Source organism: Prionailurus viverrinus, unplaced genomic scaffold (assembly GCF_022837055.1).
Source record: "Prionailurus viverrinus isolate Anna unplaced genomic scaffold, UM_Priviv_1.0 scaffold_45, whole genome shotgun sequence".
In the NCBI taxonomy this organism is placed as follows: Eukaryota; Metazoa; Chordata; class Mammalia; order Carnivora; family Felidae; genus Prionailurus; species Prionailurus viverrinus.
Genome location: NW_025927610.1, coordinates 574,639 through 597,370, shown reverse-complemented (window position 1 = coordinate 597,370; position 22,732 = coordinate 574,639). Strand labels below are relative to the sequence as shown.

At 64.3% G+C, this 22,732-nt stretch overlaps 1 protein-coding gene across 26 annotated transcripts in view; it reads left to right on the top strand.

Annotated features, from left to right (window-relative positions):
* Nucleotides 1–2,096: 2,096 nt before the first annotated feature.
* ABLIM2 (actin binding LIM protein family member 2) overlaps nt 2,097–22,732 on the top strand; it is a 141,422-nt gene continuing 120,786 nt past the window's right edge. For 6 of the 26 annotated variants that reach the window (XM_047847334.1, XM_047847319.1, XM_047847329.1 and 3 more), the window contains exon 1: nt 21,872–22,128. In XM_047847334.1, the coding sequence (XP_047703290.1) occupies nt 22,014–22,128 (115 nt within the window). In that variant the 5' untranslated portion in view covers nt 21,872–22,013. Of the gene's footprint in view, nt 2,260–21,866; nt 22,129–22,732 lie in introns of those variants that run through there. The other 20 variants (XM_047847341.1, XM_047847340.1, XM_047847336.1 and 17 more) reach the window with 8 other exon arrangements.

The window sequence follows — 22,732 nt, the reverse complement described above, 5'->3', positions numbered from 1 at the left end:
TGCGGGCGGAGGGCTGGCAGCATAGCCACAGACCTGGGTCAAGCCCCTCCCTTACCTCTGATTTGCTGGGTGACTCTGGGCAGGGCCTCCTTGGGCCTTAGGTTCCGTCCTCTTGAAAGAATGTGCCAGAATCACATGACCCTGAGGTCTTTCCGGGTTGAAAACTGCTGTGACCCTCCACCCCCTTCCTGCTGTTTCATGCCAGCTCCATGGGGAGGCCCGGGGTGGTCACACAGCAGGCTGAGCCCTGGGACCAGCCGGGAACCAGGCTAACCACACCCACCCTGACTCACACCTGCATCCACACCTTGGTTTTTCCCTCGGCCAAGTGGTGTGACCACGGCCTCCCTGCCATCCTCACCAGGCTCTGCGGAGGAAATCATATGCTTCCAGGAGGTTCCTAGGGATCTTTGGAGACACAGGGGTGCTGATGATCCTGCCAGGGAGGAAGCAGGACTGCGGGGGGCTCGGCAGAGAGCTTCCTGAGGAGGGGGAGCGGTGGCAGGGATGCTCCCACTCTCTCCTGTCTCCATCCTTCTCCCCCTTCACTCCACAGACGTTTGTGGGGATTGTGGGGAGAGCCCGCTCTGCCGCAGACCCCGTGCAAGGCACTGAGGACAACAGTAATAATGATGGCATGATAATGTCCAAGACGTGTATCGATCTCAACTCAGAGGCGTGCACGGCATACATTAGCGTGCGTAATCCCCAGAACTGTCCTGTGAGGCAGGAGCTCTGTCTGGTTGGATGATGGACACGAGGCACCTTGCACAAGCAGGTGAAGCTGGGCTCCCTACCAGGTGGTCAGACCCCAGGCTCCTCCGTCCCTGCTGGCCTGCATCTGCCCGGCCAAGACCGATGACCCAGATTTCATGCTCTCAGCCGACTTCGCTCATCGGTCCTGATGCCCACATAAGGGTCTTGCTCAGGGTCGCATTAAGAGGGGAAGCCGAGCGGGGAGGGAGGCATCGGACCCTCGCACCACGCCGCGCTTGTGTTCTGGGGAAAAGCCCAGAACAGGGATTAGAGCCTGCAGCTGCAGGGCCAGCCACCCGGGCAGGCCTCCTGGGGTTGCTAGGGCGCCCGGCCGGGCCTGACCGGCCTTGCCTGTGGCCGGTTCTGCTGGGCTTGGGCTTTCCCGGGAGTCCGGGGTAGATGGGCCAGAGACTGCTCCCGCTTCGGTATGCCATTCAGAGTCCACGTTTTCTGCGGCCAGCCCTCCTTCCCTTGTTGACTGCATCTCCCAACAGCCTTGGCCCAAGCCAATCGTCCTCCCGCCACCTCACCCCGCCGTGCCAGGTCCGGAAGCCTGCCTCCCGAATGTTCCTCCAGTCCAGTCGCCTGCACCCCAAGGACCCCTTTTGTCAGTACCAGGCACCAGCGGGTTCTGCCCGCTCCCAGTCCTTTCCTGAGGCCCACCCCTAGTCCTTCCCTCTCCAGGACTCGGACCCCGCCCCGTGCTGGACTCCTGACGTCACAGAGGGCAGTCGGTGACAGCGGGGGGGTTGGGGGGGGGTGGGGCGTGGGGGGGGGGAGAGACTGGGGCCGGGGACTACCGTGGGGTAGGACGCGGCCCCTCCTAAGGCGCCAGCCAGTGCAGGGCGGCGGGAGCCTGCGGTGTGTTGCCCTAGCCCTGGAGTCCCCGCCTCGGTTTCCCTGTCTGCACAACTGGGGGAGGCGGGGGTTGGCCCAGGTCTTCAGGCGCCCTGCAACTCCACGACTCAACTGGAGCTGCACTAAGCTCTTGTCCCTTGGCTTCTCTCCCTGTCACTCCCGGGCTCTCGGGAGCCGCCGCCAGCCAAGGCGCCAGCCAGGCCGCTTTGACAGCCCCGCAGAGACCCACCGGCCGCGGCGGGAGGCCGCAGCGGCGTCGCCTGGCTGCGCGTGCGCGGGCCGCGCTGCCTGCCGGGACTTGTAGTTCGTCCGTGCGGCGGCTGGGCCGCGAAGGCGGAGCGGCGGGGGCGCTGCGCCTACACTTCCCAGGGCGCGTCCTGCCAGCGGCGCGGCGGGGGCGGAACGGGGCGGGGCCGCACGAGGGGGCGGGGTTGGCGGGGGGCGGGGCCTGCGGGGCGGGGCCGGCGCGCCGGGGGGCTGCGGCGGCGCTGCGGGCGGGCGCGGACCTTGCCCGGGGCTGGCGGACCCGGGAACCCGCGGGCTGGCGGGCTGGCGATCGCGCGGGCGCGGCCCCTGCGGGCAGGAGCCTCGGGCCGCCGCAACGCCGGACCGCCCGCCTCCCTGCTGCCGCCGAGATGAGTGCAGGTGAGTGTGGGGACGAGGGACCCGCGCGTCCCCGAGCTGGGTCGCGGCGCAGCGAGGGCTGTGGGGACATTCTGGGGCTGCACCTGCAGCACCGGGGAAATCACCCAGTGGCTCCACCCAACTCTTGTCCCGGGGTCTTGGCAAACCCGAGGGGCGGTCCGCAGCCCCCTGCCCCTGCGCCTGCGGCGCGCGCGGCTCTGCAGCCCGGGCCGGAGACCCCTTCCCACCGCGCCGGCCCGGGTGGCTGCGCCCAGCTGTCTGGAAGGCGCCACTTTTTTGCTTCTCACGGGTCCCGGGTCGCTGCAGGTTGTAGAAGGCGACCGGGTCCGGGCGGTGGGGAGCAGGGCCGCCGCAGACCCTGCCACGGAGAGGTGTGATGACTTGGGGGGCTTTGCGGCAGGGGGTGCCGCCCTTGCGCTGCGCTCGCGCCGCCTGAGCGGGGGGGGGGGGGGGGGGCGTCAGGTCCACCCCCGGCGTCCTGGGCTCTTCAGCTGCAGGTTTGGGGGCACAGACCCCGCAGGTGTGTGCGACCCGCGCCATCTCCCACCGCAAGGCATCTCGGGCCCGCACCCCTGCGCGTCCCCCAGGCTGCCTCCCGCCGCACCCACTGGATCTGACAGCCTTCGTGTGGCCCTGGAAAATCCCACAGCGTCACAAGCCAGCCGCACCTACTGCGCTTGGGGAAACTGAGACCTACAGCAGGGAGGCCTTGGCATGAGTCTGGTGCGCGGCCAGAGGGGCCCCGGATTTGAGAGTCTCCTGTGGCCTGGCACTGGGCGGAGGGTTGGTCCGTACCTTCCCTGGCAGGGAGGGGCCGTCACCCCATTTTTCAGGGTGCGACCGAGGCTCACCAGGCTTGAGTCCCTTGCTCGGCTCACGCAGCGGAGTGCGGATTCAAACCTGGTGCTCCCTGCCTCTGAGCCTGTCTCGCCAAAGACTGCAGTATGGCCCTTGGCCATGGTGCAGAAACCACCGGGACAAGCTGGGGGGAAATGGGACCAGGGAGGGAGTGTGCATTTAGTGAGTGCTTGCCCCGAGCTCTGCTCTTGGTTTAGGAGGGCTGTTTCCAGGGACCCATCTCGCAGGGGAAATAGTCCCCTCCCCCTCCAACCAAGGAAGGAGGGACCGCACTGGCAGTGGGCGTTGGGAGAGTGGCTGAGAGCAAATGGCAGGCAGCGGGAGGCAGAATTCTCTAGAAGAGGATTTCTGAAATGGCCAACCTGTTCTCTGGAGGTGGCTGGGGAGCGGGGCGCCCTGAGACCCGGCAGAACCTGCAGACACATTTATCTAATGGCAGGCGGGGATAATGACAGGGTGCACACAGGGTAATTTTAGGTTTTCTGTGATCATAATTGATGGCTCCGCTCCCTCCTGTAATCAAGGGGAACCCTGGAAGGAGCACCGGCATTTGTGGTTGTCTTGGGAGAGGGGCTCTGTGGGCACCGGGGGCCGTGCGGGGTCGTGAATCCAACGAGCAAGGGGGCTGGGGTTTGAACCGTGCTGTCCGCCTGGTGGCAAATTGTGATCTTGGCGAATGGTGGCACCTTCCTGAGTTCGGCTTCCTGGGGTGTGAAAACGATATTCCTGGTCACCTGGAGCGGATGAGATTCGAGTGGGAAACCTTGCACATAGTAGGTCCTCAGTAGCTTGTGATGGTCATTGCCAGGCGGCCACGTTCCCTTGTCTTTGTGAGTTTACCCAGCCCTTTGGAAATGCCAGCGCGCCTGCTCCCGTCCACCTGTGGCTCGTGCCCCAGATGTGTCCCCTGGCCGTTATGTGCACCCCACACCGCAGTGGGGGGAGCGGTGGTCCCGCGTGCCTGGCGCCTGGCTCTCGTGTGCGGCCGCTGTGCACATCTGGCGGGTCAGGGGCTTCCATCATCAATGAGGACAAGTGCCCTGATGCCCCCCTCCCGCCAAGAAGACTGGCATCATCCCAGGGCTTGGTGCTAACAGGTGTAGGTGGGCATCACTCTGTCCGTCATCCAGCTGGCCAGATGGGCCCTTTGGGCAAAGCCTGAGAGTCTGTACAACCTTCCCAGGTCACAGGCTCCCTCTCCTCCATGCCACCAGGCTGCAGGCACGTCTTCCTTCAGTTACATGATGTGGGTCACCTTTGAGATGGCTTGGGTGTGGCCTCAGGGCCCCGTGTATTCGCCTGCTTGGTTTGTGGCCTGTTATTCTGGGTGGCCAGGGAAATTGTCAGAGGCGGCATCCTGTGTCAGACCCAGATCCAGATCCCACGCGCTAGCTATGGGTTCCTTGTGCCTCAGTTTCCCTGTGGTATGGAGGGAATGCCCTTAGCTCTGCACGTAGCCTTAGCCTGCTGGCACGGGGGCCAGCAGATGAGTGTGGTGGTCTCCTGATGTTGCAGCCTGTGGGGTCACAGCGGGCGAGGCGGGGTTGAGGGGAGTCCCTGATCTGGGAGGGGCCCCAGGGCCAGCTCTGATGGATGCCAGGTCCTCGAGCAAGACCCACGCTCTGTCTGGGCCTCGATGCCGTCCCTGGCGGCTGCAGGCCTGGCAGGTGGGCATCCCCCAGCTGCTCAGAGGCTCCTGGCTCCTGGCCGGTTGGCTCAACGTGCCGGGGCCGCCAAAACAAAGCACCACAGACGGGGCGGCTTAACCACAGACGTTTATTCTCTCGCTTCTGGAGGCGGGAAGTTCAAGTTCAAGGTGAGGGCCTGGTTGGTTCCCGCTGAGGCCTCCCTCCTCGACTTGTAGACGGACCTCTTCTCTCTGTAGTCACAGGGCTTTCCTTAGGTATGTGTCTGGGTCCAGATTTCCTGTTCTTAACAAGGGCGCGCCGCTCTGGCTGGATTGGGGCCCACGTGACTGGCTTCGCGTTACCTGAATTACGCCATAGAGTCCCTCTCTCCAAAGGCAGTCCCCATTCTGCGTTACCAGGGGTAGGGCTTCAGCATGTGGATTTGGAGGGAGGCACAGTTCAGCCCCAAACAGGTGCAGGGCCAGGTGGAGAGCCTGGGCGGCCGCCTCCACCGTCCTGAGTTCATGGCTGCCTGGTTAAGATCACGGAGCTGCGAGGGATCTGGAGAATGTCGGGGAGCAAACCCACTCACATGCACAGAGGGGACGCTGAGGCCCGGAGAAGGGAAAGCAACCGTCCAGGGTCAAGGAGAGAGTGTGGCAGAGCCAGAACCTGAGCCCCGGCACCCTACTCTGGTTACCACAGCCCTGGGCATTTGGAACAGAGACACAGCCCTTCACCTAACCCGAGTGTGGACAAGGACCCACTGTGGGTAGCCGCAAAGGTGCTCACATCAGTGCCACAGGAAGTTAGCAGCTGCCTAAACGTGGAGGGGAGTGACGAGACACCAGCCCGCCGCGCGGTCACTCGTTCCGGGGGGGGGGCCATGCTTACCGCACGCCTGCCGTGTGCCCGGCACTGCTCCAGCCCCCCCCCCCCCCCCGGGAAGAGCAGTGGACAAGAACAAACACAGTCCGCATCCCGCTGGAGCTGCTCACAGCCTGGCGGTGGGGGGGAGCATTCTAGTTAACAGTATGTGAGGAGGTTTTAACGTTGGGAGAAGCGCTTAAGCAGACAAGTTTAATTGAGAGAACGGCGGAGGGCAGGGTGGTACGTCATCCGCGATCTGCAGGCTGCAGACACAGTAAAGGAGGGAAAGCCGGGGGACGCGCGTCAAGATGTCCGCAGTGGCCTCTCTCGTGGAAAGAGGACAAAGAAGGTTCCCCACGTCTGCACCTTTATATACGCTCTGTGACTTTCCCGAATTTTCTTCATTGCGTACGTTCTCCTTTTGCAGTGAAAGTGAGAAAGGAGTGTTGTCGAGTCTAAGCAGGGCGCACGAAGTCCGTGACTTGGTGGGAGTTCCAGAACATTCCGTTCTGCGGGGGCCGCTGTCCTTTGGCTGGGAGTGGGGGTGGACGGTGTTAGGGAGCTTCCCACAAGCAGGGGCACTGGTGTCTGGCTTCTCTGCATGACTCTGTCAGAATCAGGTGCAGAAGACCAATCATCCTGACCCAGAAATCCATCTGAAAAGGGCGGTTTCCTCGCCCGGGAACCAGCTGGCACGCTCTGGCTCCGCAGGGGCATCCCTGAGTCTGACCTGTTTCCTCTCGTGTTCAGGGGCACCCCCTGACCTGCCACCCAGGACCTTTGGATTCTGTCGTGGAGGTTAATTTGGGGTTAGATGGCATATTTTCTGGAATCAAGTTCTGACTTCGGTGAAATCTTTTTTTTTTTTTTTAATGTTTATTCATTTTTGAGAGATAGAGACAGAGCATGAGCAGAGGAGAGGCAGAGAGAGAGAGGGGGAGACACAGAATCCGAAGCAGGCTCCAGGCTCCGAGCCGTCAGCACAGAGCCCGACTCAGGGCTCAGACCCACGAACCGTGAGATCATGAGTTGAGCCGAAGTTGGACGCTTAACCCACTGAGCCACCCAGGTGCCCTTGACTTTGATGAACTCTTGGCGAGTCCGGTCTTAACTGTCCCAGAAATGGGAGTGTCACCCTCGCTTATGGAGAAGTCACCCGTCTGGGACCCTGCCTCCCCAGAGCATCATCTGGAGTGTGGGAGAGCTGAGCTGCAGGAGGAGATGGGCGCCTCCGGGTGATGACAGAAGAGGGTGGGAAGGGCCCCAGCCGGCAGGGTGTGTCCTGGCACCAGGGTCCTCGGCGGGGCCAGCCGTGGTGGCCGACAGCAGCAGCTGCCAGGACTCTGGTCCCTCCCCTCCGCACCGACACGGGGACTTCCTCACACCCCTGGCTCTGCCCCTGCCTCGACAGGACAGGACAAGGCCTCCACTGAACTCGGGCGTCGACATTCCAGCTCGGTCACCTGCTGGCATTATTGATTGTGGAACCTCTGTGTGCCTCCGATGCCGCCTCCCCCAGGGGTCTGGGGTAGGGACTGAGGGTGCAGGTCCTGATGTGTGGGAGAGGCTGGAGAAGTCACCTAAAATAGCCGCCATAGGAGAACACGGTGGTGTTCGGATCGCGGCTCAGTTGTGGATGACGACCACGTTGGGAGCCACGGAGGGGACCGGCCAGGTGTGTGCCGACTCGCATGGGCGGAAAGCCTTGGGCCTCAGGGCTGGTAGGACGCGGGGCAGAGCAACCTGAGCGGGGCGTCTCTGTTTACCCGGGGATGTTTCCATTGCCGCGGCCTCTAGGGTGTCAGGAAGCACCATACTTCAGTGTCACCGCAGCCACGGCTCACGGGACACTTCCTCGGGCCCCACGCCCGGCCAGATGCTCCTGAGTTCTCACAGTGCTTCTCAGGGCTGCCGGGGTGTCCCCATGACCGGAGGGAGGTGTCCCGGTGACGGGAGGGGAAGCAAATACCCAGAAGGGCCTGGTGGCCGCCTGGCGTCGCACCACACCCGGGTTTGAACCCCATGTGCCCAGACACTCCTCTTCGCACGTGGGTGGGCTCCGTGCGCCCACCTTCCCCCCACTGCCCCCTGCGCTTGCCTGAGCTGGCTTTTCCTGCCATTTACTGCCCCCCAGTAATGCGTGGCGGAGAGTTTGGGTTGGATAAGGCTTGGCCATTTGGGGCATCGTAATAATGCTTTGTAGTGACGGGGGGACTACAGGGTGCATCTTGCCCTCTGGGCCGTGAAGCATGTTTGCATCGTTCAGGTGTAGCACCTGTGTTCCCAGAGCCAGGGGGGCAGAGCCAGACTCCAACCCAGCTCTGTCTGCCTCCAGAGGGCACGCTCTTTCCCCTGCCTTCTCCAGGGGCTCCCGCCGGGAGTCCTGGCACCACCCAGAGATCCGCATCCACATGGCTCAGACCACGAGGGAGAATTGCACCCCACCAAGCCCGCAAGCCTCTCTGTAACCCGGCCCCACTGGTCCTGGTTCTCCCTTCCCCCAGGTCCCCGAGACCTTCTAGAGCAGCAGTCACGACTGCCCCGCGTCCCCGCTGCGGCGTCCGGCCCAGCCCCCCTGGCATCATCCAGCCCCATGGGTCGTGCCTCAGCTCCCGGGAATCCCAGCTCCACCCACCCAGGCCGCTGTGTGACGTTGGGCAGGCTGTCTTCCCTCTCTGGGCCTCAGCGCACCCGTCTGTAAAGACAGGGCCTACCGCCACCCTCAGGGATGTGACCCGCTTCTGACAACCCTGTCCCCCCTCCACTGTCCCCAGAGAGATGGTCTGAGCTTGAGGCTGAGCCAGCATCTCAGGGAAGCATGGCCCCCGTCATCCATTTCTGCCACGTAGAGCTCGACTGACAATTCGGTGGCAGGAAGCACTCGGCCTTTGCACGGAGGCTCCCTGATGTAAGGGGGCTTCTCCGCAGCCTGCCAGGGAAGCCACGTCTGTGGGCGTCTGCCTCGTACCTGAGCCGGGATGCCCGCGTCCTCCCTGTCCGTGGGCAGGACCGGGGAGGGCGGAACGTATGCTTTGCATTTCGTGGCGCTCGCTTTCCCTTGGCTGCAGCCACCAGCAAGCCCCGCTGGGTGCCGGGGCTGGTCCTGGGCGCCTTCTGCCTCCGTGGGCTCCTCGGCTGGTGGCAGCCCAGCCAGGCTTCTACTGAACAGGAGCTGCTGCGAAAGGACGCGTTTGGGGGGCCCTGTGCACCATTTGCCTCGCCTGAAGATTTCTAAGCAACGAGAGAGGCCGTGTTGATGCCTTGGAAAGTACCGTCGGTGGCTTGGGGGTCAGGCTGACCTGGGCTCCAGTCCCAGTTGTCATCTGCTAGTTGGGTCCCGGCATCTGGGTTGCTTAGCTGCCCTTTGCCTCAGTTTCCTCACCTATAAAGTGGCGATAAGGGCACCCCAGCCTTCTCCAGTGTTTGCCAGCGTCCAGAGCCTCTCTCTGACCCTCTGCCTCTCCTCGGACGTGGGCGGCCCCGGGATCCTACCGGAAGGTGATGTCTCAGTTGGGGCTGCAGGTGGGTGTGAAGTTCAAGAAGGAGTTGCCAGGACCATCCCCGTGGCCCCCACTTCAGGTTCAAGTCATCCATCAGGATGACTCCCCCCGCCCCCAGCCTTCGCCCTGTGACGGCCGCAGTCTAGGTGCCCCTGGGGACAAGGACGTGGGTCCAGGCAGACTGCCGGGGGAGCGACCCCAGGAGGCACAGGTTGAGAAGACGAGGGGGGAGAAGGAGGGGGGGAGAGTGGGGCATTCGCATGGGTGGGCAGCTCCTCAGGGCAGTCCCGTGTTGGGGAGAGTGGGATGCTGGGGTCTTTGCCCTGCAGGGTGGGCGTGGTCCCCCCCCCCCCCCCGTCCGGTCCAGGGCCAGCGAGTGTCCACCGTGCTGTGGGGGAGCCTCGGGTTGCAAAGCAAAGTGGTGCATGTGTTTGCAGCACGAAGGGGTCAGCCAGCTCCCGTCCTTGTCTGCCACGGGAGACCTGGGGGGGGGGGGGGGGAGGGGACAGGTGTCACCACAGCTGCGTACCCGCTGTGGCTCCCACATGCTTCAGATATGGTCCAGCCTCAGCTCGGGGCCACCTCCGTTCCCAGCCATCAGCAGCTCTTCAAGGGCTCAAAGCCATTCCGGAATGTTCCGGAATGCTCCCTTAGTGTTCTGATGACCGTTTATTGAGCACCCACTGTGTGCAGAGCGCTGTCCTTGCTCGTGGTGCCCAGACGCCCTTGCTTGGCTTTTTCCTGCCACTTTCTCCACCGGCCCCCCCGGCCCCCGTGCTGGAGCTCCTCCCCCTCAGTCTTCCAGGCTTCCAACCAGAGCTCCAGACCGGCTCTGACGCTATCCCCGCTCTCTCGGGGCCTTCGCTGCCCTCCCTCCGCAGAGCTGGTGGGCGGTGGGCAGGGCTGGGGTCTCCTGCTGAGGACCTGTGTCTGGTCCCCGCTGCGCGTGACCCAGGGCTAGGTCCCGCCCCTCCCCCAATGCCTCGTCTGGGATGGTGCGGTGAGCTGAGTAATGGCCCCCTGAAATGTCCCTGTCCTTGTCCCCAGAACTGGGCCTATGTTGGAAAGGGACTTTGCAGATGGGATTCAGTTAAGGACCTTGCCTTGGGGAGACTACCCAGTGGGCCCCTCGTGATCCAGGCCCCTCAGGAGAGGGAGGCAGGAGGCGGAGAGGGGAGAGGAGGGCTGAAGGAGAGGTCAGAGGAAGGAGGACCGAGGAGGGTCTGGGAGCCTAGGAACCAGGCGCCTCCAGAAGCTGGACAGGGCGGACGAGGGGTCCTCCCTGGGAGCCTCCAGGAGGAGCCGGCTCTGTGGACCCATTTCAGGCTCCGAACCCCAGAGCTGTGAGAGATGACGTCTGCTTTAAGCCTGTAGGTCTGTGACCATTTGTCGCAGCTGCTGCCTGTGACTCCGACGGCCCACGTTCCCCACCTTCCCTGCTTCTGGGTCGGGAGGCCCAGGGAGAGGCAACGTCTGCAAAGGGGGGATTGTTCCCGACCTCCTCAGGGGTGCGAGGCTGTGTGGTTTCAGCGCACGCATGTGGCCAGGGCCTCCTGCTCCTGGCGGTGTTTGGGGAGCACCTTCGTGAATAATGAATGTGCGAGGACTGCCTGTTGGAAGAGGAAAGGCAGGGAGGGGCCGGTGTTTACCGAGAACCTCCGGGCTCCTGCTCCAGCCTCACGTGGGCCTCTCGGTGTCCAGGGCGGTGGGGTCGTGCCCCAGGCTCCGGACGCCTGGCCAGGGCGCCCGCTCACTGACCGGGCGGGACCTGCGCACGGATGGTCTGTGTTCTGAGCGTTCCTCCTGATTAGTCCCAGCTTCCTGACTGGGTGGGAAACCGGGGCTGGACGTCCGTGGTATGTCCCGTAAGTCACCAGCCCGGATTCCAGCCTGCGAGCTCCTGGATCCAAACCCACATCGCCCCTGCTCACGTGGCCTCGCCCCTGCTCACGTGGCCCTCTTGGACCTCAGCCAGCCTTCCTCTCTTGTGGCCAGTGTCAGACCTGACCCCCAACATCTGTGCGGTTTCAGACGGTCCACGTCTGCGGGGTCTGGAGCCAGGCATTTCTCTAGTTCTGGGGGCACAGTCTGACACCCCCGGGTGGGTGGGGGCAGGGGGATCTCACACAATCTGCTTTCCCCCGGTACCGGGTGAGCCCGGGTCTCGGGATGGTGCGTGAGCAGCTCTGGGGTCAGTGTGAAGACATAGGACGGTCTGGTGGAGAGGTGAGTGGGTCCTGGCTCTGGCTGCGTGACCCCCGGCAGGTGCCTCCACCCTCGGAGGCCTCACCCCTCATGTGCCGTTGGGGTTGGGGGCGTCTTCCGGGCCCTGCCAGCCCTGCACCCGGGTGTGGGCACCTCGGGGCACAGGATTTGCTCTCAGGCAGGCAGGTGATGGCAGTGGCCGCGGTGTTTCCCACCCGGGGCCCCAGCAACCCAAGCACACCTCCCGCTGCCCCTGTGACGGCTGGGGCCTCTTGCCCGTGCGACACCTTGGGCGCTCTTCACCCCTCTGGGTCCCTGCCCACTGCCTCTCTCACCCACCCGCCTCAGGTAAAGCAGCAGCTGGTCGGACCGAGACGTGAGAAACGTTTCTGGATGCGCAGCCCTGCGCCGGACACACGGAGGGCGCTGGGCAGACCAGGGCGGCAGGGACCCTTCCCCGTGGAGGTCACAACCCAGACAGACAGGGAGCAGGTGTATCAGAACCTGGTGGGAGGCAGAATGGGGACGGGACAAGAGGAATCGCGTCCGTATAGCATCAGGGAAGGCTTCCTGGAGGAGAGGGCACGGACTTGAGTCCCAGGACCGGCACGTGAGTGGTGACTGGGGAGGCAGGAGGCTCAGCACGAAGGCAGGGAGGCGGGGAGCGAGGGTGTCCGGGCATCGGCAGACCGTCCGGTGGGGCCAGAGCGGATGAGCCGCACGGGAGGGGTCAGGCCGGGCGGTGAGGAAGGAGTCAGGACGACGACCAGGTGTGAGCGCCAGTGGTGGGCCCGGAGCCACGGCGCTGGCTAATGTCTGCTGTCCTGCCGTGGCGCTGGCACCCCCGCGGTCCAGCCCAGATCGACTCGTGGGCCTCCGAGGCCCCCCGATCCGCCTCCTTGTTTGTCGTTCTGATCCAGTGGTCCGCCTCCAACTGAAACCGGGCCCGGCCTGCCAAGTGCTCGGGGAGTAGTTGTGGGTGCGGGGTTACACGCATCAGCTCCCTCACACACGTCCCGGGGTGCTGCAGAAATCAGGAAATGCGATACGTGTACAAGAGGCCCGGCATCCAGCGAGGCGCCTCCCTGCCTGTCCCTAATGGGGGAGGGAGTAGGGTGCAGTGTGGGCGTGGCTAAAGGGCAGGGCGGGTGTGGGTGCAGGGCAGGGCAGTGTGGGCGTGGCTGCAGGGCCCAGAGGGTGCTGTGGGGTGCAGCCTGGCCACGGGCTACTGCACCGGATGGGCGGGGGCCCCAGTGCTGGGTGGGTGGGGGCTCCTGGTGCTGGGGGACGAAGGGTGGCGGTGCCCCGTCTGCAGGCCACCCGGGACTCGGGCTGCCTCGATTGCTCTCCCCTGCAGGCCCTCTAGTTCCCTGCTCGCTCTGTCCCCCTGGCCAAGCCGGGCCCCCCGAAGCCTATAAGGCCTAGGGCCGGCATGACGCGTCCCGCCCCCGATGCTGCCTCTCCGCCTCCTCCCTCGGCCTCCGTCTCCTGCACCGCGGTGCCTTCTCTGTCTGTGTCCTTGTGGGCAGTGGCTCAGCCAGCAGGCTTTGAAGGAGCCGAGAGGACTTTGGACAGCCAGTGGCTTACGTGCCCGAGCCCCCGGGAGGGGAGGGGTGGGGGCCGGTGAGGGCCTCTAGGGGGGCTCGTTTGAGCCCAGCGCAGGAAGCTCTCCTAGCAGGTGATGCCGTGGGCTGGAGGTCACGGGGCTGGAGAAGAGGGGACTCAGCCCGTCGTCACTGGAGGGCGATGCGCAGCAATAATTCGCTCACCATTCTGGAGGCCAGTGGGCCGCTCCCCCCGGCGTCACCGGGCTGAAGTGAAGGTGTCAGTGGGGCCACCACTCCGGGGGCTCCGGGGAGAACACACTCCTTCCTCTTCCAGCTTCTGGGGCAGCGACCCCACATCCCTTCCCGCCCGTCTCCCCTGCCTCCCTCCCACCAGGACGCTCGTGAGTGCATCAGGGCCCGGCCGGACCATCCAGGACGGTCCCCATCTCGAGACCCTGAACCGGATCGCACCTGCGGCAGAGGGCATCCCCCAGCATCCGGCAGACAGCCTCCGTGCCCACCGCTTCCGGGACCCGCACTTGTCCTCTCCCTGTGGGGTCTCCAGCCCGGCAGAGGGTTTTCGAGGATGACTTCTCATTGGGGAAAAAAAAAAATGCGACTCTTAACTCGGCTAAATTTAAACTCCCCCAAACCCCGTGAGCTGGATCCCGTCACAGACTGCCGACTGGGGCGCCAGCTTCAGGGGAGCCATCAGGCACACGCACGAGCCTTAAGTACATCCGCGCCCTTTGGTAGAGGAATCGCTTCTTCGGGACTCTTCCTGCAGAGGCTCTGGAACACAGACACGGGTCTACACCCGGACGGTCGGCCGGCGCGGGGCGGGCACGCTGTGCACCGCGGCCGTCCCGCCCCCAGAGCGCGGGGCACGTTCATCCCTGTCCCTCCACGGTGGGGGCTCTCAGACCCGCTTCTAAATGGGTTGTATTTGTTGGCGTTTCCTGAGCCGGACGTCAAGATGGGGAAGATCCTAAGATATTTGCTAATTCGACGGATAATAAACAGCCCTTTGTATGTCACCATGCGTTTTTAGTGGCCCGAGGGGCGTTGCTTTACAGTCGGGCAAGTCTCCTCAATGTCCGGCTTGAGAGGCGACGGCTGCACTTCACGTCCGGCCTGTGTCCAGCCGGTCCCGATGCCGCACGTGCCCTCGGGACGAGGTGCGAGTGGACCCGGGAAGCAGCATCTGAATCTTGTTCCGAAACTGGCTCTGACCCCGCCCCACTCCCCGACGGGGTCTCGGCCCCCCGCCCCCCGGGGCTCCCCGCCCCACTCCTTGGAGAGCCGCCGGTCGAGGCGGGGTGCCCTGCAGTCGTGACGGCGGTGATGAGGGGTGGGCGAGCCCACGCGTCAGTGCTGGCGACGGGTGAGGAGCAGGGGACGCGGAAACCCACGCGCAACTCCGTGTCCGCGACGCACGCACGGAAGACGCGCCGGGAGAAAACGCAGCACCGCGCGGGAGGGTCGTGGGCACCTGACGCCGGGCTGCTCTGCCGACCCACTTTGAGGACGCGCAAGGGGCAGGGTTCGGCTCGGGGAGGCTTGATTTGAGCGCAGCTGCCCGGCTCTCCGGCCCCAGCGCCGGCTCCGGGGACGCATTCCCCATTTCGGGAGGAGCGTGCTCGCCGTGGAAGTGGGGCGGTGGGGGGCACGACGCGTGACCAGCACGGGAGTTTCACGCGGGCGTGTGCGTCGGCTGCAGTTACAGACGGGAGGGGGTTCTGCTCTGGAGCAGATTCCAGGGTGGGCCGTGAGGAGAGAGCCGGGCTGCCCGCACCCCGCCGGGCTGCAGCAGAAAGGCTAAATATAGCCCGGGCCTGTGCCCGTCTCCGCAGGGGCCCCCGCCCCCGCCGCCGCGGCCGGAGCTCGGGGGAGCGATTGATTTGTCTAATAAAAATCAATGTCTGCTGCTCGCGGAGCATCTAGTAACGCCCGGCCCGGTGGAGAAGTCGCGGATCCCCGTGGGGCGGGGGGCGAGGCTCCGTCGCTGCGCACAGGGCGCTCTCGCTAGGGACGCGCGACGTGCCCGAGGTCAGGCGGCTGGTGACGAGGGGGCGGAGTTCACACGGGCCTGGCCGGCTCTCGGGGGACCCCTCCCCAGTGCCGTCTCCCCCAGGGACACGTGTCTCCTCGTGAGGTCTCCAGATCGTCCTGCTTCTCAGTAAAAGGTGCCTCGCGGGTGGCGAGAACGGCAGTGGCCAGAACGAGAGCAGTGGACAAGTATTGGCCATTTGGCACCCCCCCCCCCCCCCCCCCGACACTGAGGGGCGGCGGCCACATGCCTGTTTTGCAGGTGGGGACGTGGAAGCCAGGCGGGGAGGAGAAGGCCACCTGGAGTCCCCAGCTGGCAGGTGGAACCAGCATTTGCCCTCGGGCGTTCCCTTTGGACTCTGGGCTCCCGCTGACCTGTGACGCGCTTCCTGTGATCTGCACCAAATGTGGGTCAGCTTCCCGCCACGCCTCCTGAGACCCTCTGCCACCCTGCGTGACCCGTCCCTGAGCTCAGAGCCTGCGTTGGTTCATGTGCGTGTGGGGTTTTCCTCCACACCTCAGCTGGCCGAGGCCGGGGGGGGGGGGGGGGGGGGGGGGGCTCCTGACGCTCCGACGGCTGGGCTGGGGCTGGGCTGGGGTGTTGGCATTGGCTGTCACTGCCCGGAGCCCTGGGGACGGGGTAGGAAACATTCTGAAAGGGTCTTATACAGAAACCGTTACTTTTCTTAAAATAGGACCCACAGCCTCCAAGGTGGGTACCTTGGAAAGGGCATCTTGCTAGAAAGTGGGGTCCTGAGGGCTGTTTCTGCCCCGCCCCAGTGGCCTGGGGACCAGCACCGATGTCCTGCTCGGGGCTCTGATGCCTCCCTTCCGGGACCTCCTCGACTGACTTCCTATTTCCCCTGTGAGGACCTGCCTCTCGCTGGTGGGGGGGACTGATATCAGGAAGGACACCCCCTTTGCAGAAGACCCCTCTCTCTGCCCCAAAGGCGGGGCTCCGCCCTGGGTCCTGTGGGCAGCACGGCAGCATCTTCCAACTCGCAGCCAACCAGCCCAGTGTCCATGGGGGAGGGGGGGGGCAGAGGCGGTGGCTTCACTTGAGTGTATCGATCTGCTGGCCAGGTGCTGGAGGTGACCCTGAGTTAGTTCGTCCTCCAGGCATAATGAGAAAGCCAGACGATACGTGATGAAAACACAGCATGAGAAAGCACTTCTCTGGGGACAGAGAGAAGCCGGCTAGTGAAGCTGCTCGGAGAGAGAAATCCTGGCAGGCCTCCTGGAAGAGGTGGCATTAAGCAAGTAGGTGTCAGCCAGACAAAGCCGTGGGGAGAAGGGCGCCCCGCGGCAGGCACAGAGCCCTAGAGGAGAGAGTGGAGGGTGTGCTGGAGAAACTCCACTGGTGTCGGTGCCCCAGGTTAGGCCCTGGGTAAGGTGCCAGGGCCCCACAGCCCTGTCTGCCTCTCCTATACGTGGTCTTCCTGCGCCTGTTTGGCATCGTGCTCGCAGGTGCTGTTCAGGGAGCATGTGAGGGGCTGATGAGGCACAGGGGAGAGGAGGGGAGAGGGAGGACTTCGTGCTCCCGCGGCACAGACCCTGCGTCTTCTGACAGGGCTGCTGGGGTCCAGAGTGCTGGCGACTCAGCCAGTGATGCCAGGCCAGGTTTAGGGGGCTGTGGGTGTCACGACCCCTGCAAGAGAGATATTGCCCAAGAGCTGGCGTGCCCGGGTCAGGGAGGGCTTGCGGGTCCCCGTGCAGGGGAGAGGGAGGCGGGAGCAACACAAGGGACGCCGTGCTGAGGCCCCTCCTCGTCCTCCCCACCTGCTGTCGAGCTGTCTTCCGTGGCCTTTTGGCCCCTCTGGACTGGGGTTCCTCGAGGGTCACGTGGGGTCAACCTCCTCTGAGGGCTCAGGGACAGCGGCGCTGTCTCGGGGAGGGAGGTGGCACCGGCCGGGCGGGGGAGAGGCTGGGCGTGCCGGCCAGCCCCTGTTCTGGAAGCCCGGGCCCCCCTCCCACGCAGCAGGCTGACCCCGCAGCCCGTCCACAGCCCTCTGTCACCCTCAGCTCTCCTGAGAATAGCAGAAGCGGCCCTTTTTCAGGCTTTCCCCATGTCATTAAATCTGTGGCTCTGTGAAGCCAGGGGACACAGGTGACAAGGGCTTGTGCCCACTGCGTCTGAGGTGAAGAGCCATCTCAACGGCTACGGCGCTCTCCCCGGCCGGGGGCTGCTGGGGCAGCGACGTGAGGCCCCCCAGACCCCCGCCGTCTGGAAGTCCGGTCCGGCGAGGGAGGCTGGCAGGGGACCAGACAGGCACAGGGGTGGGGCCTCAGTGCCACCCAGACCAGCGGGACTCAGAGACCAGGGAGGGGCCTCGGGCCAGTCCGAAACCCTGGTGACAGCCGGGCCCCGGCTGTCCCAGTTCTGGAGTAGAACCTTCTCCATTCCCCACGGCGTGCCCGACTCCGGGGACCGCAGCAGTTTGGCAGCGGGCGTCTGTGGCTGGCGGTGGGTGGGGACGGTCACTGGCCTCCGTGGCGGCAGCAGGGGAGTGTTGACCGGCGGGCAAGGAGGGGCCTTCCCCCCACCGCTGCCACGGAGGAGCTGGGCCCCTCCCCGGCCTCTGAGCTCCGTGGCAGGTGCCGGGCTGTTCGTACCCCTTCCTGCTCAGACACTCGTCCGCTCTCTGTCCGAGGTGATGGAACCATGCGACACACGGCCGAACGTCAGCAAATTTGGAACGCGGAGGAAAGGAGGGCGAGCCAGTGCGCTGAGCGCGTCGTCGACAACGGTCCTCCTGCTTAGAACCCAGAATCACGCTGGCAAACGGGGCCCCCGTGTGCAGACCCGCGAGGGACCTGCCCCGAATACTGAGCACAGCGGATCCACCCTCCCCCGCGGTGTCCTGTGCGGCCGCTGAATTATTCAGATATCGATTACTTGACTCAGCTTGAACAAAGAGACCCGAGTCGCATCCGTGGCTGGCAAAGGCCACTTCCCTGCGTGCCCGCGAGCTTCTGGCGAAGTGAAATGAATTGCAGGCAAACGCTGAACCAGGCCCCATGTGGCCGTGGTCTTGCGAAGGAGGACGGTGGGCTGGTAATTAACTGCAGGGCACGTCCGGGCCCGGACTGGCGGGTCCCCGCGGGTCTTCCGTAAGATTGTAGCTCATGTTGCTTCCCAGCTCTGGGGTGTTTGTGACACCGTTAGTTTTTCCAGAATCCTCGGAAATACTCAGGGCTCTGGGGTGGAGGTGGGGGAGGCAGGACGCTGAGGCCACAGGGCCAGAGTCAGGGCTGCCTGTGCCCCGGGCCCCGGGCCCCACCCCCCACCCTGAGATGGCTGGGGGTGGGGGGAGAGGGAGGGGGGATGGGTGGGGGCAGGGTGGAGGTCGGCTGAGCTCAAAGCCGGGTAGGGATCACCTTGGAGGAGCACTGCCCGCCCACCTGCCCCGCAGCAGGTGACCCCAATAATTTCAATGAGAAAAGAGGCTTTAAAAGACACGGTTCACACACCCAGGCCCCGTTTGTGCTCACGGGAAGTGTCCTGGTCCTCGCCACCTCCCAGCGGCCTCTGCGCTCCCTGACGCCCACCTGACGCCCGCCTAACTGGCCAGCCGGAGCCTGCCTCTCTGCTAAACTCTGTCACCAGCCCTCCACTGCCTCCCACACGCATCTGGGTACCACTCTGGCCAGAGGGGACCTTACACGGGGGCCCCGAGCATCCAGTTTTGCCAAAGCCGACTGATGAGCAGAAAAGGAAAAATCTGTGACTCCCAGCAACACAGGAAGGCCCCCAGGCCCCACTGCTGTATTTTCTCCCGGCTCTTGCCTCTGCGCGGACCCTCAGGTGCACCCCGTGCTTGTCTCCTCGACCTTCCGGAAGCTTCTATGGCAAGTAGTAGCGCAGCGACCGCGGGTGGCTCTGAGCGGGTTTTCCGTGCTCCGTTGACCACATTCTCTCTTTCCTTCACCAGGTGGACAGTGTTTCCCGTTTTGTTTTTTTGTGTGTTTAACATGTTTAAATTGAGATAACATACACATAATGTAAAACCTACACTGGTGTCAAGGGCATTCACATTCTTGTGAAACCTGCACCACCCTCCGTCTCCAGGGTGTCTCCATCTCCCCAACGGAAACCGTGTCCCCTGAACTGATTCTCTGTGCGCCCCGCCCGCAGCCCCTGGCGACCTCCATTCTGCCTTCGCCGGGCATCTGATGCTCTGGGGACCTCAGAAGTGCAGTCACACGGTATTTGTCTCTGCCGCCGCCTCACTGCACTGACCGTAACGTCCTCCAGGTCCGTCCACGTGGCGGCAGGTGTCGCCAGGTCCTTCCTGCTCCAGGCTGGGAGACGCTCCGTCGGGTGGACCGCGTTGTGCTTCGCCGTTCGTCTGTTGATGGGCACCTGGCTGCTTTTGGCCGCAGGGGTGCACATACCCGTTCTCCTCTGCTTCCTTGGGCATAATCCAGATTTCTGCATTGGGGGCAGACTCCGGGGCTTGGCCGAGGGGCTGAGGCCCGGCCCCTCCCCACCCCACTGCCCGTCACCTCCTCGTGAGCACCGGTGCCCAGGCCGTGGTGCTGAGCTCCTAGGGGTCCCTCCTGCCACCGCTGCAAATTTGCTTCAGGGGCCCGCCTTCCCTTGTGCTTCCTCCCTCCATCAGCCAGCGTTTGGGTGACCTCCAGCCGGCTCTCCCTGACCTCCCCCCACCCCCCACTGATGCACCTGTGTGTCCTCTTGTCTGGGTGCATCTGTGCCCTTTCTGTCCCCCTCCCTCGACCGGGGATTCCACAGGAGGCACTTCGGCACTCCTCTCCGCCCCCGCCATGCTCCCCCCACCCCTCCACCCCAGAGCCAGCACATGTCTGCTGCAGCCCAGAGGCCTGAGCTGTCGGGGGGTGGGGGGGGCATGACCCCGGGCCGCAGCTCCCAGGAACCGGGAAAGCGTCTGCATGAGAGCAGGGTGGCCTGGGGCTCCCCGGGAAACACAGCCCCGTGCTTGGGAAAGTTGCAGGGCGCAGGCGCTGAGGTGTACATTTATCCACACTGAGCTGGAAAACATGCCCGCCCCTTCATTCCCCTGCTTTCCCGGTCCCGGGAGCGTGATTTTCATAGGCCCGCCCTTGTCTGGGACGCAGGGACGCTGACCCACGGAGCAGCCCCCACGGTGGGCGGCAGGCAGCGGCTGGGGCCCCCCCTCCGTCGTGCTTTGGGGGTTTGCCGCCCCGGGCACAGCATCGACTGGCACGTTCTGGTTTCATTGCGCAATTAAATTAAATTTACCATTTTCACCATTTCCGGTTGTCCAGCTCAGTGGCCTAAGCGCATTCGCGTTGTCGTGAGGCCGTCCCCACCCTCCTTCCCAGAACTGTTTTGTGTCCCCGGACTGACACGGGGCTCCCCGCCCCCGGTCCCCACCGTCCACTTGTGTCGGCGGATCTGACCCCTCCGGCCCCTCGTGGAAGTGGGATCCTTGCACTGAGCCGAGTGTCTCCAGGGTTCATCTGTGCCTGGCGTGCGTCAGAAGTTCCTTCCTCTTTCGGGCCGAACAATATTCCGTTGCGGGGCCACGTGTTGTTGATCATCCACCTGCTGGTGGCCCCCCCGGGCTGCTCCCACTTCGCCTGTTGTGAATCATCTGCGGTGGCCACGGGTATGCGGTCCTGATTTGACGGTCCCATCAGCAGCTCTGCGGCCGGTGGCCTCACGACCGTCCCGTGGTCCCGCCCTCAGCAGGGCCCGGGCGCCAGGCCCGCACGGGGCATGTTACGCGTGGCTCTTGGGTTTCCCTCCCCACGGCCTCCCGTGGCTGGGCACCGTTTGTGTCCCTGGTGCACAGAAGAGAAACTGAGGCTGGCGAGGTGCCGGGCGCTGGATGGAGGAGTGGCCGCGTGCGGGACCCACATCACCCCTTTCCCCGGAGCGCGTCCAACGGCCTGTCTGCGTCGGTCCATTCGCTGGCTAGTGCATTGTCTCGTGGAAGCCCCAGGGGTCCCACCCTGCGCCCCGTGCTGGCTCACACGGGGGGAGGAACCGGGCGAGGGGTGAGGGGGTTCGGGCCCCGCAGAGGTGAGTGTCTGCGCCCGTGCAGACCCGACAGATGGCCGGGGCTGGAAGTGCTAAATGGAGGTAACTTCCGCCAAACTGCTCTCCCCAGGGCCGTCCCGATTTCTGCCTTTGCCCAAAGGAGGCCTGAGTTCCCGGTCCCGCCCCCTCCCAGCCCGTGCGGGCAGGGCAGCGTGTGTTCCTATTTGCCGAGAGGGTGGGAAGCAAGCCCCCGCCCCCCACCTTTGAGCTGCCTTCCCCGGGGACTGGGGGCGCCGAGAGCCCTTTCTCCATTTCCGGGCCACTTGTGTCTCCGCAGATTTCCTGTCCCTCCTTTGCCTATTTTCCTATCGGCTGCTCATCTGTGTTTGTTGACTCGGAAGGCAGATGGGTGTGTGGACTGCGCTTTGTCAGGCCGGGGGTGGCTCCCCGGTGATCTCGGTGCAGGATGGCACCCCCACGGGCCGGGGGGCGTGTGCGTGTCCGGGGGTGTCGGTGGCACAGTAGCCCGGCTGGCAGAAACACGGCCCCCCCCCCCAGCCCACCCTTCTCGGTGGCTGGTCTGCCCTGCAGGCGGCTCTGGGGGCCACCGAGGTGTCCCTGGGCCTCCTGCAGCTTCCCGTGGCCCCAGGCTTCCCAGCTGCTGACCCCTCCGCCGGACCCACTCCCCTCTGAAGCTTTCTCTGTCTCGTTCGGAAGCCGGCAGAATTTGTTCGATTCTTTGTTTATTTATTACTTTTATTTTTTAATGTTTATTTTTGAGAGAGAGAGAGAGACAGAGTGTGAAGGCGGGAGGGACAGCGAGAGAGGGAGACACGGAATCCGAAATGGGCTCCAGGCTCCCAGCCGTCAGCACAGAGCCAGACGCGGGGCTCGAACCCACGAGCCGCACAAACCGTGAGATCGTGACCTGAGCCGAAGCCGGACGCCTAATCAACAAGCCACCCAGGCACCCCTCCCCTTCAGATTTTAGAGCCCAGCCCTGCTGATGCCCTGACTCAGGAGCTTGGCCTCCTGAACACTGAGAGCACAGGTGTCTGCCGTTCAAGCCCCCCAGTGTGGGGTCATTTGTCACCGCAGCTGTGGAAACCTGATGCCGTCACCAGCTGGGAAGGACAGACGTCATTTAGCAAGAGCCACCGTCTCCCAGGCTGGGCACCAGGTGCCTTCACCTACAACCTGTCATTTGTCTCCCTGCAGCCCGGCAGGTAGGCATCCCCCTTTAATGGACAAGGAGACTGAGCCTCAGAGAGGTTATGTCTCTGGGTCAAGGTCACCCAGCTGCTCAGCGATGATGGAGCTGGTTGCACCCCCAGGGCGGCCCGAGCTGCAGAAGGGGAGGTGAGGGAAGCGGCGGGTGGACGCAGACGGGCGCGGCATTCTCTTTTCCCGCTATGGATTGCCGGGGGCTTCCAGGCAGAGGTGTCCGGCACGCAGCTGGTGCTGGGGGCTGAGTGCTCAGGAGAGGCCGGGGCTGGGCCCTAGAAATCCTTGCTCAGGGCCCGGACGGTGTCGCAGATCCCTCCAGACCCCAATTTTTATGCCCCTGAAAAAGCGTCGGTGTCTTCTTTCCTTTAAAGTCACCTTGAGAATCTGTACCATCTGCTGGAAAGTTCCAGGCTCCGATCTCATTTGTTTCTCGTCTTTTCAGCAGATGTGAGTGAACAACAGAGCAGCGATTGGTGGGGAGTGAAGGATCATGCCGGAATGTGGGGCAGGGGTGTGCCGGGAGGAGGGGGAGGGAGCCCATAGGATCCTCACTGGCGGAGATGCTGGGGCCGCCTGGGGCCACACACTCCTTTCCTTTTTGGT